This window comes from Monodelphis domestica, chromosome 1, assembly GCF_027887165.1.
Source record: "Monodelphis domestica isolate mMonDom1 chromosome 1, mMonDom1.pri, whole genome shotgun sequence".
NCBI classification, from domain to species: Eukaryota; Metazoa; Chordata; class Mammalia; order Didelphimorphia; family Didelphidae; genus Monodelphis; species Monodelphis domestica.
The window spans coordinates 359,136,530-359,154,242 of NC_077227.1; the positions used below are offsets into that span (position 1 = coordinate 359,136,530).

The following is a 17,713-nucleotide window of genomic DNA, read 5'->3' on the forward strand; positions in this document are numbered from 1 at the left end:
TCCCCTGAATCTCAGGCAAGATAATTGAAAGGACCAGCACACCCAGGAATGGTAGGAAGAAAAAACATCCTAAAACTGGGAGCTGTTTGAAATAGGTAATGCACTGCTCTTTCATAGAGTGTTCCATGCTTGCAATTTTACTTCCTGTTTCAAAAAGTAATTTTCCTTCCCCTTTCCCTAGAGTTAAATGCTAGGGAGCAGTTTGCTTCCCCTGCCAAGTAGACAGGGAGTCTGGAGGCTAATTGTTGCCTATGGAAAACACACCCCAGTTTTTACCAGTTGCCCAGAGAGTGGCTCCAAGGACTCCCAGTTTGTGAGTTTCAAAGACATAGTGGCAGCTATCAGCAATTCAGCAGGATCACTAATAGCAGCCAGGGCTGGGGCCTGGGCCTGGGGGCCAGGATCTAGGGACTGGGGCCAGAGCAGGAGCAAGCAGTATCAGGAACAGAAGGGATCAGCAGCAGCTGCAAAGCTAGGCAGCAGTGAGGAATGCTGGCTCAAACAGATGGGTAAGAGAAGTGGTTTATCCCTTCTCTGCCAAGTCCCTCAAACTAAAACAGCCAGGCCATTAGGGTAGGCAACTGGTAAAAAAAGTAGGGACAGCAAAAGTAAGGCAGCAGCTCCGAAGAAAGTCCAGAGTTCTCTCAGAGTTTTTGAGGGTGGGTGGGTGGGTGGGTGGTCAAAAAGCCATGGCAGGAGGAACGTGGCTTAAAAAATTTATCTAGGCTATCTTAAAAAATTGAGAATTTCTTCTCCAACTTCTGGTCACCAAAAATGTGAAAATTAAATAAGTCTCAATATTTAAAATATTATATTTAGAGAGATTTATTAATGAACATTAGAAATAAAGGAATAAAAGGGATACAAAATAAAAACCATGTGCCTGTGGCTGATCTGCCTGTTCAAAATCCCTGCTCTTACCACCACCACGCTTGGGACAGGAAGCCAAAGAGGCAGAGCAGGAATACCCACTGAATTTATCCCCTGTCTACGGGAAGTACAAAATGACAGGAAGTCAGTGGACTCCTGGGAAATGTAGTTTTTTAGGGTAACAGATTTTCAATTATACAGAGTTTCCTCAACAATTTTCCCTATAGTGTCAGTTCTCAGATTTTTTGGTCTCAAGACCCCTTTACTCTCATAAAAATTATTGAAGACCCCACCAAAGAGCTTTTGTTTATGTGGATCATATCTATCAGTATTTACCATATTTGAAATTAGAATTTTTTCATATTATTATGAAAATAGTTTTGACTTCATTGGCTACTTGTTGAAAATGTTCCAGGGACCTCCAGGAGTCCCCAGATCATACTTTGAGAGCCACTGTCTATACCAATGAAATCAAAGATCTGGCACCAAAAATAAAAACATCACCAGTGTTAACATGCACATTTGCTTTGTACATAAAAAATTAATTATGGCATGACCTCAGCTACATAAATCACTGCATTGAAACGAATGTTTTCATAAAAATGTCTGGTACTAACTTAAGCAATTATCATATTTCTGAGTCTATAATAGTCACGTGGTTATAAACACCACTCCTATTCCCCACCAAAGAGACCTTTAGAACATTTTTACCACATTTGATTTCTCCATTCACTCTCTCTTTAGTTGAGAATTTCATCACACTCAAGCAATAAGAATTCCTCTGCATAGCCCTGAAATGCTGCCTAAATTGCATAAAACACACCTTTAGGACCTCCAAGTAGGTAAAGTTTTCATATAATGAAGTATTCGGTTACCCAGAAGGTTAAGGGTTAGGGAATTACAGTTGATCAAATAACCTGATTTTTAGACAGTTCCCACCTCTGCCATTCAGGAATGTTCAGTTTAAAGACAATTAGAATGCAGTGAGATCCCCATAACAGTCAAACTAGACTGACTCGAACAGAATCTTTCTTTGAGAATCCATAAAGAGGACTCTGAAGCATAGTGATAAATGGCATTAATTATTGTATGGTGGAAGTATTGGGTAGCAGAGAGTTCTGGGTAACAGATCATCAGATAACAGTTTACGTTAATTAAATTTAAGTGTATTCATTCTTTTCCTTTTTTTTTTAAAGCCCTTACCTTTCAGAGTCTTGGTTTCAATTCTAAGGCAGAAAAGCAGTAAGGGCTAGGCAATTGGGGTTAAGTGATTTGCCCTATCTGAGGTAAAGTGGGGGGCTCATATGCAGTATGAGGGTTGCAGTTTGGGCACTCAATCTCTAAAAGGTTCACCATCACTGTTCTATGCCATTCCAAAATTGGATGTTTTCATCATTTTGTTCCCACTAAATTGATTGTTTTGGGGATTGAATAAAATCAATTGACCAGGTGTTTTGGTATTGTGTAGATACCACCTAAAACAGAAGACTTGTTAAGGTAGTTTTATAACTCAGGTTCATAGCTTTACTTGTTCTGTGATGATGTCCTTGAGTGAATCTTCTCATATTTCTTTCTTACAAAGGAAAGGAAAGGTAGAAGAAAAAAGGCACTTAAATGTATATTTCAGGAAATATAGGATATCATGTCTGACATTTTGCCTCACAATTTTAGTACAATCATTTAGAGCAAGGAATTTCAATATTTTGATTGCATTAACTATGAGGACAGAAACCAAGAGTTTTCAGATGCATAGGAGACTTCTTGTAAGGTGCTATAGTGTGGAACTCTTTTGTAATGAAATAAAACTTTATTTTTTTAAAAAGAAACAATATCATCTTAAAAAGAAAACTTAAATAACTAATCAACCAATTTTTGCTTGATGTTAGTCACTGAGAACTGCTAAATGCTGATGATACAAATAGAAAGTAGAAACAACGTTTACATTATGACAGGGGAGATAACATGCACATAATTAAGTTCATAAAAGATAGACAGAGTACGTGGAAGGAACCCTTTAAAGGATAAGGCATCAGGAGTTACAGGGACTAGCAAGGATCCAGACTGTGCAAAGGTTTTTTTTTTTTCCTTAGATATCTATTTATTTCTCTTGGGGTTTTCTAACCTAATGTGAAATCATTCGGAAAGGAAATTGCATTTATGACTACAAGTTTTACTCGGTCAGAATCTTAGAGCTAGAAGAACCTTAGAACATAGAATATTTAGAAGTAAGATAGGCTTTGGAATAGGGCAGTTAGGTGATACAGTGGATAGAGTGCCATGTCTGATGTCAGAAAGACTTTCCTGCACTCAAAGCTGGCCTCAGACACTTAATAGCTGGCTGATACTTAGCATGTCCCTTAGCCCTGTTTGCCTCAGTTTCTTCATCTTTAAAGTGAGCTGGAGAAGGACATGGAAACCTACTCCAATATCTTTGCCAAGAAAAGCCTACATGGGGTCATCAAGGGTCAAATACAACTGAAATGACTGAACAATAGTAGGCTTTAGAACCTACAATGCTAGAACTAGACATGACTTTTCATATAATCTAACCCCACACCCAAGAGGTCAGGATTACATAGCTAATAAATAGCAGGGCCGGGTTTAGAACCCACATCTTCTAATTCTTAGGAGAATATTCTTCCTATTACATCATGCTTCCTTAACTAGAAGAGTAACAAAAATAGGGATAATAAAATATGGTTGCTGATTAGTTGTCAAAGTAGCCAAGTATTCTAAGCCAATTTCTAGTAACAGAAATGCTTGTAATGAGAAGGTGATTTCTACCCCACAGCCCAGCTCATAATTAGTCTTGAATTATCATCAGTGGTAACTCTACTGATTATAGATCCTAAAGAGTATTTTAATACCAAAATACTTTCCCTTATTCTAGCCCCAGAAACCTAAGTGTGAGCACGCCATTCTTATATCCCAGATTTGAGAGGCCAAGGAATGGGAATAGACTCCTCATAATACCAGTAGGCTGTTGAAGAAAACATGGAAGATCAGTGCTACTGTCGTTTGAGGAGTCAAGCTGTGTTGCTGTAAATGTTTTATTTAACATTACTATTAAGCATAAGTACATTTTCTAAGTATCCTAGTTCTCCAAATTATACAAACCTAGGAAGTACCATGTTTAACTATCCTTCTTATAAATCTGTCTAGAAAATGTTTACATAAATTTGAAATAAATAGATATATTTATTTTTAAAATATACTCTACTAATGCTCCTTTCTTTCTTTTTTTAATTACCATCCACCCCCACTCCCAGAATCAAGTTTAATCAAGTAATACATACCAACACTTGGGGCATGAGTGCCTCCTCCTTCACCCCTGGTCCAGCCCCCCTTTTCTAATAGGCAAGGGACATATTTCATTATCAGTCTTTTTAAAGATAAAGGTTGATCACTGAAGCAAATTAATTTTAGAACACAATTCATCAGGGAAAGAAAAAATCCCTCCATCATTGAGTGTTCCATTCATATTATGATTGTTTTTGTTTTCCCAGCCCCTCAACATCGCCTACAGCCACATCTATAGCTCCTATAGGAATTTTGTGGGTCCACCTCATTTCAAGACAATCTGCAGGCTCCTGGGTTATCAGGGAATTGCTGTGGTAATGGAAGAGCTGCTGAAGATTGTCAAGAGCTTGGTAAGTTGAAGCCTGAGCGAACTCTAGTTTTGCTCTTAGAACGCTTGAACCATATCCACTTTTAGTAAAGTTTTACTAATAATGAGGATCTTTTTGAATGAATGAATAAAAAAAGCACATATTGAGCTTTCACTTTGTGCTACATGGGAATATAAATACAGTAGTGGAATAGACCTTGCCCCTTAAAAGCTTATTTTCTAATAGGACGAAGCAACACATATAAAGGAATGGTGGCCAAGGAAGATTATTTGGGTCTAGGACAGTGATGCACTCTCTTTGGGCATGTGGCTGCCCTACCAGGAGTTGGTTATTAGAAAGGCAGAGGGACTCGGGAAGAGCTGCTCCCTTCCCCCTCTTCCCAGTACCCCAATGGGAACACTTTCTCCCTCCCCTGTATAGGGTAAGAGGGGGCAGAGCAAGCCCAGCACTCAGTAGGGGGGAGGGGCATGGCACACAGTCTCTGGGAGGGGCAGGTACAGCACTCAGTCATGGGGGAGGGGATTGGGGTGGCAGGGCCCGGCACTCTATCTCTAAAAGGTTCATCATCACTGTTCTAGGATGTCACAAGGATAGTGAAAGCAATAGTAGCACAGTTAGCTGACATCCTTTCCAGAAGCAATGGTACTATAAATTTGATTGCAAGTGGTGGGAAATGGAGAGCTTGACCATTAGGTTTAAAGATGGCTAGATTTTGTAGGCTCCTCTCAAATCAGACAGTTCAGTCCAAGATTGTGTTGGTAAATATTTAACAACCTCATTTTTGGGGAAAAAGCATACCAACCACACATTTTCAGTTTAATCTGTATTATTTAACACTTTCTGAGGTCTAGACAATTAACAAATAGTATATCAAAGCTCCGTTTTATAGCCTTTATCAATTTCAGGGTAAGTGACCACAATGAAGATATAACAATCAGCTTTCACCAAGCTGGCTCCAACACATCTCTGGCTTTTCTCCAGGATCAGATTCTGGTTTAGAGGCTGTACCAGCCACCACCTGCATTAGAGCACTGTCATAGGGTATTTTTAAAAATTGGTCAAGGTAAAGAAACATTACTCATCTTTCTCTTTGAAGAAGGAGAGGGTAAAATCTCCACATTCTTGGCTTTAAAGCCCTGGGAGCAGTAAATGGTCTTCAGCATCACTGTACACTGTACACATCTATGTAATGATTGGGGGATATATCAACAAAGTGCATTCTGGGAGAGAAAATAGAAATAGCATCAGAAAACATTTAGATAAATTCATGGATTGTGGCTATAATTGTTGGGCTGTATATGCTACATCATATACCATATAATGTGCCATGTACAATATAATAAAATACAACAAACATTTATTTAACGTATATTACATACAGAGAATTATGCTAAGTTCCAATAGATAGTCACAACTTAGATCAGCCATATATTTCTTACTCTCAAGTAACTTTGAATATAGTAGAGGTACAAGATATCAACAAAGATAACAATAGTAGCCAATAAATGCATCAAAGAGTTACAGAACAGTGCTATGCAGAGTATTAGGGGGAAGATCATGGCCAACAAGATAAAGAGTAAAGGATAAAGAGAATCAAGGAAAGCTTCATGAACCAAGTGCCATTTCAGTTGAGCTGTAAAAGATCATTAGAAATTCAACAAGGGGGCAGCTGGGTGGCTCAGTGGATTGAGATCCAGGCCTAGAGACGGGAGGTCCTAGGTTCAAATCTGACCTCAGACACTTCCCAACTGTGTGACTCTGAGCAAGTCACTTGACCCCCATTGCCTAGCCCTTAGTGCTCTCTTCTGCCTTGGAGCCAATATGCAGTATTGACTCCAAAACAGAAGGTAGGGTTTAAAAAAAAAGAAATTCAACAAGCTAAGTGGCAGGGAGACCACTCCAGGCAGAGGGGACAACACAAGTAAAGGCACAGAGTCACAGAATGACCTCAAAGGCCATTTAGACCAACCCAAATCTGAGCAATTTTACAACATACCCAATAGCCTTTACCTGAAAATGTTGAGTGTGGACAACCTGCTACCTCCCAAAGAAGTTTCCCTTTGCACTTCTAGATGGCTCTAATAGTTAGGAAGCTTTTCCTAACATGTAGTCTTAGATCTGCCTCCTTGACTTCCACCCATTGCTTCTAATCCTACACGTAGAGGGCCAAGGAGAACATGACTAATGTTTCTTCCATGTGAATCTGGAGGTCAGAGAATGCAGTGCAGCTTGGAGGGGTGAGAGGTGAGAAGAGAAGTTTAGCTGGAATCTAAAGTAGGGAAAGGGATGAAGAGATGAGATTGCAAAGTTAGGGTGACCCAATTGAGTACCTGTCTGTAGCTTCATGTCCTGATATTCAGGGAAATAAGATGTTTAGGCCAGACTCAGATCTTTGGGGTTGACATCAAACTGGCCAACCCTCACCTCCCTGAGTACCAGTGTCCAAGAAAGAACCTTGGCATGAATGGGTCATGAGCCCGAAACTTTCTTGTCTTCCCATATTTTCTATTTTTTCCCTTTCCTTTTGCCAGCTACAAGGAACCATTCTCCAGTACGTGAAGACCCTGATAGAGGTGATGCCCAAGATATGCAGGTTGCCAAGACATGAATACGGCTCCCCAGGTTAGTGTCGGGGAAGGCATTCGATTCGATAGGCATTGGCTTCATGTCTTCTACAAAGAAGTAAAGTGAAATATAAGTATCCCTTCCACATCACAGCGAGCTAGGGGTGTGGAGCCCCTGTGATCTGGAAAATCCACATAAAATTTTTGGCCCTCTCTTCGTACCAGAGAGAAATCTGAATCTTTTCTTTTTCTTTTATGGGGTGTTTACAGCAAGAGAAATTGTGTATATTTGTGGCATTTAAAGATAAAAAACATTAACACTATGCACTACTATGCATGATTTTAATGCATCTCTGAGTTTCTGAACTTTTTTCTGTGACATCTGCGGGCCTTCATATATCATCTGCAGCTTCCAAAAAACTCCAAAAAATCTCCATTTGATTTCTTATGCTGACTCAAAATATATAGAAACTGGGATGGGCAAAGTCGAGATGTGGAAGGATGCCAGTTGTACAATAGTACTTACTTTTAAGGAGCTTACATTCTCCTGGGAAAAGTTCCATTACTGCACAAGCAGAAGCCTTTGACTAGCTTTCCTTTGGCGTGCCCTGGCATCAGCATCATGGTGAGCACTCGACTAGGATTCAGGAGACTTGGGTTCAAGTCCAGTTTGCAATTCTAGTCTACTCTATATATGTCTTGTATAGAGACCTAGTTATTTACCTGTTGCCTCCCCAGTTAAAATATGGACTTCTTGAAGCCAGACCCTTTTTTGCCTTTCTTGTCCCCAGCCTTTAGCAGAGTGATTGGTACACTATATGCTCGTTGATTGAGTAACCAACTAGAAGGGGCTGAGTACGTCATTTACCTCTCTGAACCTGTAAACCTCAAAATTCCTTAGACTTATAAATGTTGGAAATTTCACCATTGGGATATTTCATACTTGGAAAATTTCTTACTGATAGTCTATTGGAATGGGAACTCTATTGGCATGGGAGGTTCCTTCTCTTCCCTTCTTAAGATTACTTTAGGACAGAAACCCTTTGCTGAACAATGGAAAGGACTTTGACCTATGCTTAAGCATAGAACAGGAATTTCTTTGAGTCTTGATTGATTTAGAATTGATACAATGGAGATACTTGGAATAAATCTCCACCCTATTCAGTCCTAATAGGATTGAGTAAGGGCTGCAGCCTAGATCAAAATTTAATTATTCCAATCTCTACCATACTCAAGTTAACAGGATTTAGAAAGGGCTGTAGCAAAGGAGTATAGATTTAATCATTGGAAAATATGACCTTCAACAGACATGTGCAAAAAGCCAGAAACCTCTGGGCGGTCCTGGGTTAAGCGAGAGCCTCCATTGACAGGGAAATTGATGAAGAGTGATTGGTAGATGTGAGGACTGAGGGGAGGCAACTTGGATGGTGTCCTTAAAGATAGGAGGGTCTGGAGACTGAAGGGGTGTGGAGTTTTTGGTCGGTGGTTCCTGGGCTCTGAGGAAGCTTGCTCTGAAGGAAGCTGAAGGTGGGGGCCTCTGAGACTGTTTCTCCATTTTGGACACGTGAGTGAAAGGGACTGATCTCTTTTCTTTGCCCCAGCTATCTAAGGGCTTGGGCCTTTTGGCCCAGCCTAAACAGAAGGGGTATTTAAGCCCTATTCCCTTCTCTCCCCTTTCTCTCTCTATATATATCTCTAATTCCTTTCTTGCTCCTATTGTAATTAAACTCCAAAAAAGGCTGACGGCTGACTTGAGTTTTTCATTTAGGAATTACATAGCTGATTCCTTGGCGACCTTAAATTAATATATATCAGTCTTTTAAAGTGATTCCCTTGTAACATTGTGGCTGACCACACGGGAGTCTAAAGAATCCTCTCAATAAAACTTTTTCCTTGCCTTTTTACTATACTGTTTCACCACTTAGTCCTTTTTTTTAAAAAAAAAAAAACTTGGCTTAAAGACACAGCTGCTAGAACACGTGAGTATAAAAAACTTTTTCTCTTTTCTCCTTAAGTTAAATTGGAATCAGCAGTTTTTTCTTTTTCTTCCCTTTAATCTTAAGGGACAGCTGGGTAGCTCAGCGGATTGAGAGCCAGCCCTAGAGGCAGAAGGTCCTGGGTTCAAATCGGACCTCAGATACTTCCCAGCTGTGTGACTCTGATAGACAGAAAACAGCTATTTTTAAATCTCAGCAACAGGACTCTAAAGTCCTGGCTGGAAGAACTGTTTCTAAATATCCTTTCCCTTAAGGAACAACTTCCTGGAAAAAAAAAAAAAACCCTGTGGAAAGTTTGTTGCTTTGCCCTGCTCCCCACGTGTTTTGTGAAATTACAAAATATACATATAAAAATGAGTACTACATTCTTTGACAATTATATGGCAGCTGAAGAAGTAGGGGCATTGAGGAATGAAGGATACCTCCAAATTTTTATATTAATAGGTACTGTCATTTTTGTACTCCTCAATACTATATTTAGAGATGAAAAAATAAAAAATATTGAGGATAAAATAAAACAAAATGAGGATAAAATAAAACAAAATGAGGATAAAATAAAACAAAATGAGGATAAAATAAAACAAAATGAGGATAAAATAGAAAATATTGAGGATAAAATAGAAAATGTTGAGGATAAAATAGAAAAAAATGAGGATAAAATAGAAAATATTGAGGATAAAATAGAAAATATTGAGGATAAAATAGAAAAAATTGAGGATACAATAGAAAAAATTGAGGATACAATAGAAAAAATTGAGGATAAAATAGGAAATATTGAGAATAAAATAGAAAAACTTGAGGATAAAATAGGAAATATTGAGAATAAAATAGGAAATATTGAGGATAAAATGGGAGATATGGAAGATAAAATAGGAAAAATTGAGGAAAAAATGCAAGCCCAATTAGAAGATCTAAAATGTTTCTTACAGGATCAATGGGCAAACACCCACTCTACCAGAAACAGACCTGTTTCTGAACCTTTGAATGAGGAAATTTCCTTCCCTGAAATAGAGATGGAAAACACCTTCCCTATAGCCCAGTTAACAGACTGCTTCTCTCGTGCAGTGCAAATCTTGTCTGAATTTAATCCCCAAAACCCTTCCCCTGCAATCCCAGCTTCTCATGTTCCTTCTCCTACAGAAAACCAAATTCCAATGCAAGGGAGATCTTGTCCTCCTAGAGAAACCTGTCCTTGTCAAACTGACCCACAGGTGCAAAATTCAACTAGAGGCCTGTTTCCTCTAAGAGAAGTACCTGAAATAGGACGAAATGGGGATGTGGTGACTTTAAGACATAGGATACCGTTTACTCCCCAAGAAATAAATGAATTTACACGAAATATCCCCACATATGAACAAGATCCTTTTCTAGTAACAAAAAAGATGGGAGACATATTTTTTCAATATAATCCGTCTTACAAGGACGTTGAGAGCTTACTACAGGCTTTTTTAAGTGAACGTGAAAAAAATAAAATAATTGCTCATGTCAACAAAACCCGGGGGCGTAATGCAGCACATTGGCCATCTCAGGATCCCGAATGGGACTATAATAATCCTGAGGACTATCTACAACTATACCGTTGTAGAGAGGCCATCCTCACAGCCATGAAGGAATGTGCGGACAGTACAGATAAGTGGATGGAACTGGAAAAAATTAAGCAAAAGGAAAACGAAACACCCTCCAGATTTATGGACAGAATTATCGAGTTTGGGGACAGATACTTAGATTGGGACTTAAATAAAGAGAATAGTTTAAGACAAGTTAGAAGAATCTTTGTAAATAATTCATGCAAAGTAATTAAAAATTATTTTAAAACACAATGCCCAAGATGGTCAGATATGGACCTTGAAGAATTGCGAAAAACAGCTATATATGTTTTTAAGGGAAACGAAGAAAAGGAGAAAGAGAATAATGATGACATGGAGGAAATGAAGAAAAAAATGAGATGTGTAATAGATAGGATAACTAAATTAGAAAGTGGGCATGATAATGAACCAACGACAATTGCCCCTCTCCAGAAATCCAATTATCAATCCATTACTTGTCACTTCTGTGAGAAGAAGGGCCACAAAATGATGGAATGTAGAACCTTTCTTAAGATGTTTGGAAGGAATACACAGTTTAATAATGGTTTTAGAAATAATAACTATAGAAATTATGATAATGGTTATAGAAACCAGAATTCTAGAAATTATAATAATGACTATGGAAATAACTATAATGAATATAGAAATAAGAACTTTAGAAACCAGAATTATAGAAATAGGAATTGGGAATTTAATGACAATGCTCAAATTGAAGAAAATTTTAATGATAATACTCAACAATATATGAGAAATGGCGCTCGTCCAAAAATTACTCGAGGTACTAATGACCCTCAGAGAGGTGCCCTTCAGGGGGGTGCCCAAGGAATATCCCAAACACAATGATGGTGCCCGGGGGGGGCTGGGGCACAGGAATCAGAGGATACAACCTTTGATTTCCCAGACCCTGATGTCCTACTACCCGTTGTCCCTATCCACTGCCCTCCCCATACTAATGAACCCCATGTTACCTTAAAAGTGGGTAACACCTATTATGATTGTCTATTAGACACCGGAGCTTCCTGGTCTGTATTAAAGAGAACACCTGATTTACAATGTTATTCTATTGGCTCAGAGAATGTAATGGGAGTATCAGGAATAACCCAAAGAGTTAAAAGACTTCCTCCTAGAATGGTGTCTGTAGGACCCCTAGAGGTACAACACTCCTTCCTTTTGATGCCTGACTCCCCTTTAAATTTGCTGGGGAGGGACCTTCTATGCAAACTCAGAGCCACAATAACCTGCTCCCCAGATGGCTCATTATCATTAGAAGTACCAGAGGAATCTTTAAATTTACTCCCTGTACTTCTCTCTGAAAACCAGGAGGCAAAAGAACCTTCCATTTTTGAAATACCTAAAGATATACCGGAGTCTCTTTGGGCCACATCTTCTTCTGATGTAGGCTTACTTAAATCTGCTGTTCCTGTGCAGATAAAAACTAAATCTAGCCCACCTCCTTCTATCCCTCAGTATCCCCTCTCAAAGGAGGCAATTGAGGGTATTACACCAGTTATTAACTCATTAATAGAACAGGGAATAATAATCCCTTGCAAATCTGAATACAACACGCCCATCCTGCCAATTAAAAAACCAAAAAAAGGACCCGATGGCAAGCACATCTATAGATTCGTACAGGATCTAAGGGCAGTGAATAATCATGTTATAAAGAGACACTCCGTAGTTTCTAACATACATACTATTATTTCATCTATTCCTAGCACAGCTACATACTTTACAGTAGTAGACTTGTGTTCAGCTTTCTTTTCCATACCAATACATGAAAACTCCAGGCATATTTTTGCTTTCACCTGGAAGGGCTCACAATATACCTGGTGTCGGCTGCCACAGGGTTATGTCGAAAGTCCGAGCTTATTTGAGCAAATTTTGAGCCAAGACACAGACAATATAACATTTAAAAATAGCAAATTAATCAAATATGTAGATGATCTACTCTTGGCTTCAACAGATGCAGAAACATGTCAAGAAGATAGCAAACACCTTCTTTTGGAATTGCACAAAAGAGGACATAAAATCTCTAAGGATAAAGTTCAATGGTGTCTCCAAAAAGTAGAATATTTGGGATTCATCTTGACTGCGGGTGCTCGTTATATTTCTCCAAAACGAATTGAGAACATTCAAAAATTGAGTGCTCCTACCACTAAGAAACAGCTGAGAGCAATTTTAGGAGCAACAGGGTTTTGTAGACAATGGATTCCTTGCTATGGGGAAATCACTAAACCCCTTATAGCATTAACAAAGGATTCAGTTCCTGAACCCCTCAAATTAGAGCCTGAACACTTGTCAGCTCTAACAGATCTGAAAAAGGCTATCATGTCTGCCCCTGCTCTAGGCATCCCAGATTACAACAAGCCATTTACCTTATATGTGCATGAGCGAAGAGGAGTAGCCTCCGGTGTGTTAACTCAGACTTTGGGACCTTCTCAGCGCCCAATTGCTTATTATTCTGCCCAACTAGACCCAGTAGCAGCAGGAGCACCACCATGCCTTAGAGGAGTAGCTGCTACAGCCTTACTAGTAACAAAAACCGTTGATTTAGTATTGGGATGTCCATTAACAATAATGTGCCCACATGAGATTGAAGCATTATTGGTAAAACATAGAACACAGGCATTCTCGGATCAGAGAATTACAAGGTATGAAATAACCTTATTAAATAGTGAAAATATTACCTTGAAACGCTGTTCAACTCTTAACCCTGCCACCTTGCTTCCAGATTTACCCACTTCAGGAGAACCACTACATAACTGTGAAACATTAGTGTCCATGGCAGAAAAGCCTCGAGATAATCTCTTGGACACTCCCTTAGAAAATGCAGATCTGATTTTATTTACCGATGGTTCCTCTTTTATGAGGGATGGCATACGTTACACTGGAGCTGCCGTAGTCTCAGAATTTGCCACTGAATGGTCAGCTTCACTACCTTCTAACATTAGCGCTCAAGGAGCAGAACTCATAGCTCTAAAACAAGCTTGTATAATTGCCAAGGATAAAAAGGCAACAATTTATACGGATTCTAGATATGCTTTCGGCATTTGTCACTCAGTCGGGATGCTATGGCTCCAAAGAGGATTTTTAACCTCAGCTGGAAAATCCATAGCTAATGCAGAAATTATTAATGAAGTTCTTTCTGCTCTCAAACTGCCTAAAGCCCTAGCTGTAGTTCATTGCTCTGCCCATACAGGTGGCTCTGACCCTGTCTCTAGAGGAAATGACCGAGCAGATGCCGCTGCAAAACTAGCAGCCATAGAAGGACCTGGATTAATTTTAACATTAACAACCACTGATAATTTAAATTTATCACTCTCCTATAATGAAAAGGAAGTGGAAAAATGGAAACAAAAATTTAAAGCAAAACAAATTAATGGAGTATGGGTGTCATCTGAAGGAAAACCCCTGCTCCCTAGAAGTTTCTATAACCAAATTTGCCAATCTATTCATAAAAATGGTCATTTTGGCACCCAGGGCATCGTGGACTCTGTCAAGAGAGTATGGATAGCCCCTGGTATAACTACTGTAGCCTCTAAAGTATGTTCAGCCTGCCCTATTTGCCAGGCATATAACCAACATGCATATCGTGGAAAAGCCTTTGGGGGACGTCCTCTGGCTTACACACCTTTTGAACATCTACAGATAGATTTCATAACAATGCCAAAGGCTGGACGTTATAAATTTTGTCTAGTAATTGTAGATCAACTAACCAGATGGCCGGAAGCATTTCCTACGACCCGAGCCACAGCAGATTTTGTTGCAAAGATACTTTTAAAAGAAATTATTCCTCGTTTTGGCCTACCAGCACGTATTGACTCCGATAGAGGGAGTCATTTTACCGATTCTGTCTTAAATCAAATATATTCTTGCTTGGGGATAACTCCAAAATTCCATGTTCCATATCACCCCCAGAGCTCAGGCCAAGTGGAGAGAATGAATAAAGAACTTAAGACTATGATTGGCAAATTATGCACTGAGACCCATTTAAAATGGCCTGAAATTCTCCCTCTGGCCCTATTTTATCTTAGAAGCAGGCCTAGAGGAGACTTACATATTTCACCGTTTGAGATGCTTTTTGGACATCCGCCTATACAGGCTAAGCCTTTCTCCCCGGCTTATACATCGCTATTAGGGGGAGATATTACTATTGCTTCCTATATACAGGAGTTACAGCACAAACTACGTGAACTTCATGAATCTGGAGCTGCAGTACAAGCTGGACCATTAGACTTTTCTCTGCATGACCTGAACCCAGGAGATAAAGTTTATATCAAGAATTTCAAGCGAACTGGAGCAACTGAACCTTCATGGGAAGGACCATTCCAAATATTGTTAACTACTCCAACATCTATAAAGATTGGAGAAAGAGACTCTTGGATTCACTGCTCACATGTGAAGAAAGCATCTTCTGCTGAGACTGATTGACTCTATCCTATCATATGAATTGTGACTCTATCTTATCATAAGAATTGGAGATAATAATCCATAGACAAATGGATGCTGGTTTTTTTTCTCTCAAGAATATATTGAATTACTGATTTTTTTTCTTATTTTTTCTTATTTCTTTTCTTTTATTTTTTTATCAGAATATTTGATTTTTTCTCATTTTTTGTACTGAAGGTACACATAATTAATATTAATATTTTTTCCCTGCAGTAATACAAGTTAATATATATACTCTTGCTATAATATCAATATATGCCTAAAAGCTTTAAACTATGGGAACCTGCCATTTATTGATAAAATATTATAGGACTGTGATTAATGTTTGTGTCTGATTCCAGGAAAAGGGATAAAAACAAGGAGCACAGACTAAACCTGAATAGTGCCAATAGAGCACACATGAAATATTAAAGTGAGACTCAAGGTTGCGACGCTTAACTTATGTTTAAGTCGTAGGACTTCCTTGTATCTACACTCCTTTTGAAGTACTCAAACAAGTACAAAGCTTGACTATCATGCTGGCTCCCTATATCTCTGAAGGAAAAAAAATCAGACAAGGGAATGACATTTCCCCATCAAAATAGAATTCTAATTCTTTTCTTCTTATATTATGGCAACTTCCTGTAGTCTTGGCTACAAATGGCTAAGTGAAATATTACTGCATTCTGTCCTACATACTTGTGGGATAGAAATTACTTTAAACTGGACCTATACAAGGTCTATTTTGAATTTTTCTTATGTTTTTGATTATTTTTCTATTCTTTTGATAATTGACACATACACCCCCATAACTGAACATTGCATTCTGAGCTAAACTTGATATTTTTTTTTTTAAATACTTACTTCAGGGGGGATTGTATTTTAATTTAAAATCTAAGAATTTTTGAATTTTTTTTTGTTTGAGATTGTATTTTTATAAAAATCCAAGACTTTTGTTTAAGATTTTACTGTTATAAAAAATTTTCAAAGATTTTGATTTTGTTCGAGAAAAGATCTTCAAGAAAGAAGCTTGAAACTTTTATATCCAGAGAATGAACTGTTGCAGAAAGATGCCAAAAACCTACACTTCATCAAGAAGATCAAGAATGAACTTTGGATGTGATTGATTGGACTGAACTTTTGATTGAACATTTATTGTAACATTTATGCCAAAAGGGACTGCCCCTAATTTGGCTTTCTGTCAATGCGCCTAGCAAACATTGGTTTTGCTTTCTTTTCTTTTCTATTTCCTCTCTCACTATTCTAATTTCTCTTAGAAAATTGAATATTGTGTATATCTTTAGTTAGAAGTGAATTTAGAACTACAAAATGATTATGTTAAATGATCAATGGGGAGACTAGTCTCCCAATGATCATCAGGGGGGATTGTAAACCTCAAAATTCCTTAGACTTATAAATGTTGGAAATTTCACCATTGGGATATTTCATACTTGGAAAATTTCTTACTGATAGTCTATTGGAATGGGAACTCTATTGGCATGGGAGGTTCCTTCTCTTCCCTTCTTAAGATTACTTTAGGACAGAAACCCTTTGCTGAACAATGGAAAGGACTTTGACCTATGCTTAAGCATAGAACAGGAATTTCTTTGAGTCTTGATTGATTTAGAATTGATACAATGGAGATACTTGGAATAAATCTCCACCCTATTCAGTCCTAATAGGATTGAGTAAGGGCTGCAGCCTAGATCAAAATTTAATTATTCCAATCTCTACCATACTCAAGTTAACAGGATTTAGAAAGGGCTGTAGCAAAGGAGTATAGATTTAATCATTGGAAAATATGACCTTCAACAGACATGTGCAAAAAGCCAGAAACCTCTGGGCGGTCCTGGGTTAAGCGAGAGCCTCCATTGACAGGGAAATTGATGAAGAGTGATTGGTAGATGTGAGGACTGAGGGGAGGCAACTTGGATGGTGTCCTTAAAGATAGGAGGGTCTGGAGACTGAAGGGGTGTGGAGTTTTTGGTCGGTGGTTCCTGGGCTCTGAGGAAGCTTGCTCTGAAGGAAGCTGAAGGTGGGGGCCTCTGAGACTGTTTCTCCATTTTGGACACGTGAGTGAAAGGGACTGATCTCTTTTCTTTGCCCCAGCTATCTAAGGGCTTGGGCCTTTTGGCCCAGCCTAAACAGAAGGGGTATTTAAGCCCTATTCCCTTCTCTCCCCTTTCTCTCTCTATATATATCTCTAATTCCTTTCTTGCTCCTATTGTAATTAAACTCCAAAAAAGGCTGACGGCTGACTTGAGTTTTTCATTTAGGAATTACATAGCTGATTCCTTGGCGACCTTAAATTAATATATATCAGTCTTTTAAAGTGATTCCCTTGTAACAAACCTCAGTTTCTTCTTCTGTCATTGCAGGGGTGGGTGGAGATTTTAAATGCCCTGACTGTATCCCAGGGTAGCTAGAAAGATTACAATAAGATAGGGGCTGGACTTGTTGATTTTATTGGTAAAGGACCCCTAGATGAGGAAACTCCTAACAATTCAGATTGACACATTCTCTGCCACTTACAGTCTCAAAGCATTGCTTAGAACACACAGATAGACTTGCCCAGAGTCACAGAAGCCCATATGTGTCAGGAACAGAACTTGAACCCAGGTTTTTCTGACTTGAACTGA

The 17,713-nt window shown here is 38.7% G+C and overlaps 2 protein-coding genes across 2 annotated transcripts in view; one reads left to right on the plus strand and one right to left on the minus strand.

The window, feature by feature from the left end:
- The window catches only part of CYFIP2 (cytoplasmic FMR1 interacting protein 2), a 167,636-nt gene that overhangs the window by 113,113 nt on the left and 36,810 nt on the right, over window positions 1-17,713 (plus strand). The window contains exons 24-25 of the mRNA XM_056811521.1: window positions 4,377-4,520; window positions 7,031-7,121. Of these exons, the coding sequence (XP_056667499.1) occupies window positions 4,377-4,520; window positions 7,031-7,121 (235 nt within the window). The remainder of the gene's footprint in view (window positions 1-4,376; window positions 4,521-7,030; window positions 7,122-17,713) is intronic.
- Window positions 1-17,713, minus strand: part of FNDC9 (fibronectin type III domain containing 9) — a 48,401-nt gene that overhangs the window by 15,874 nt on the left and 14,814 nt on the right. The window lies entirely within an intron of this gene.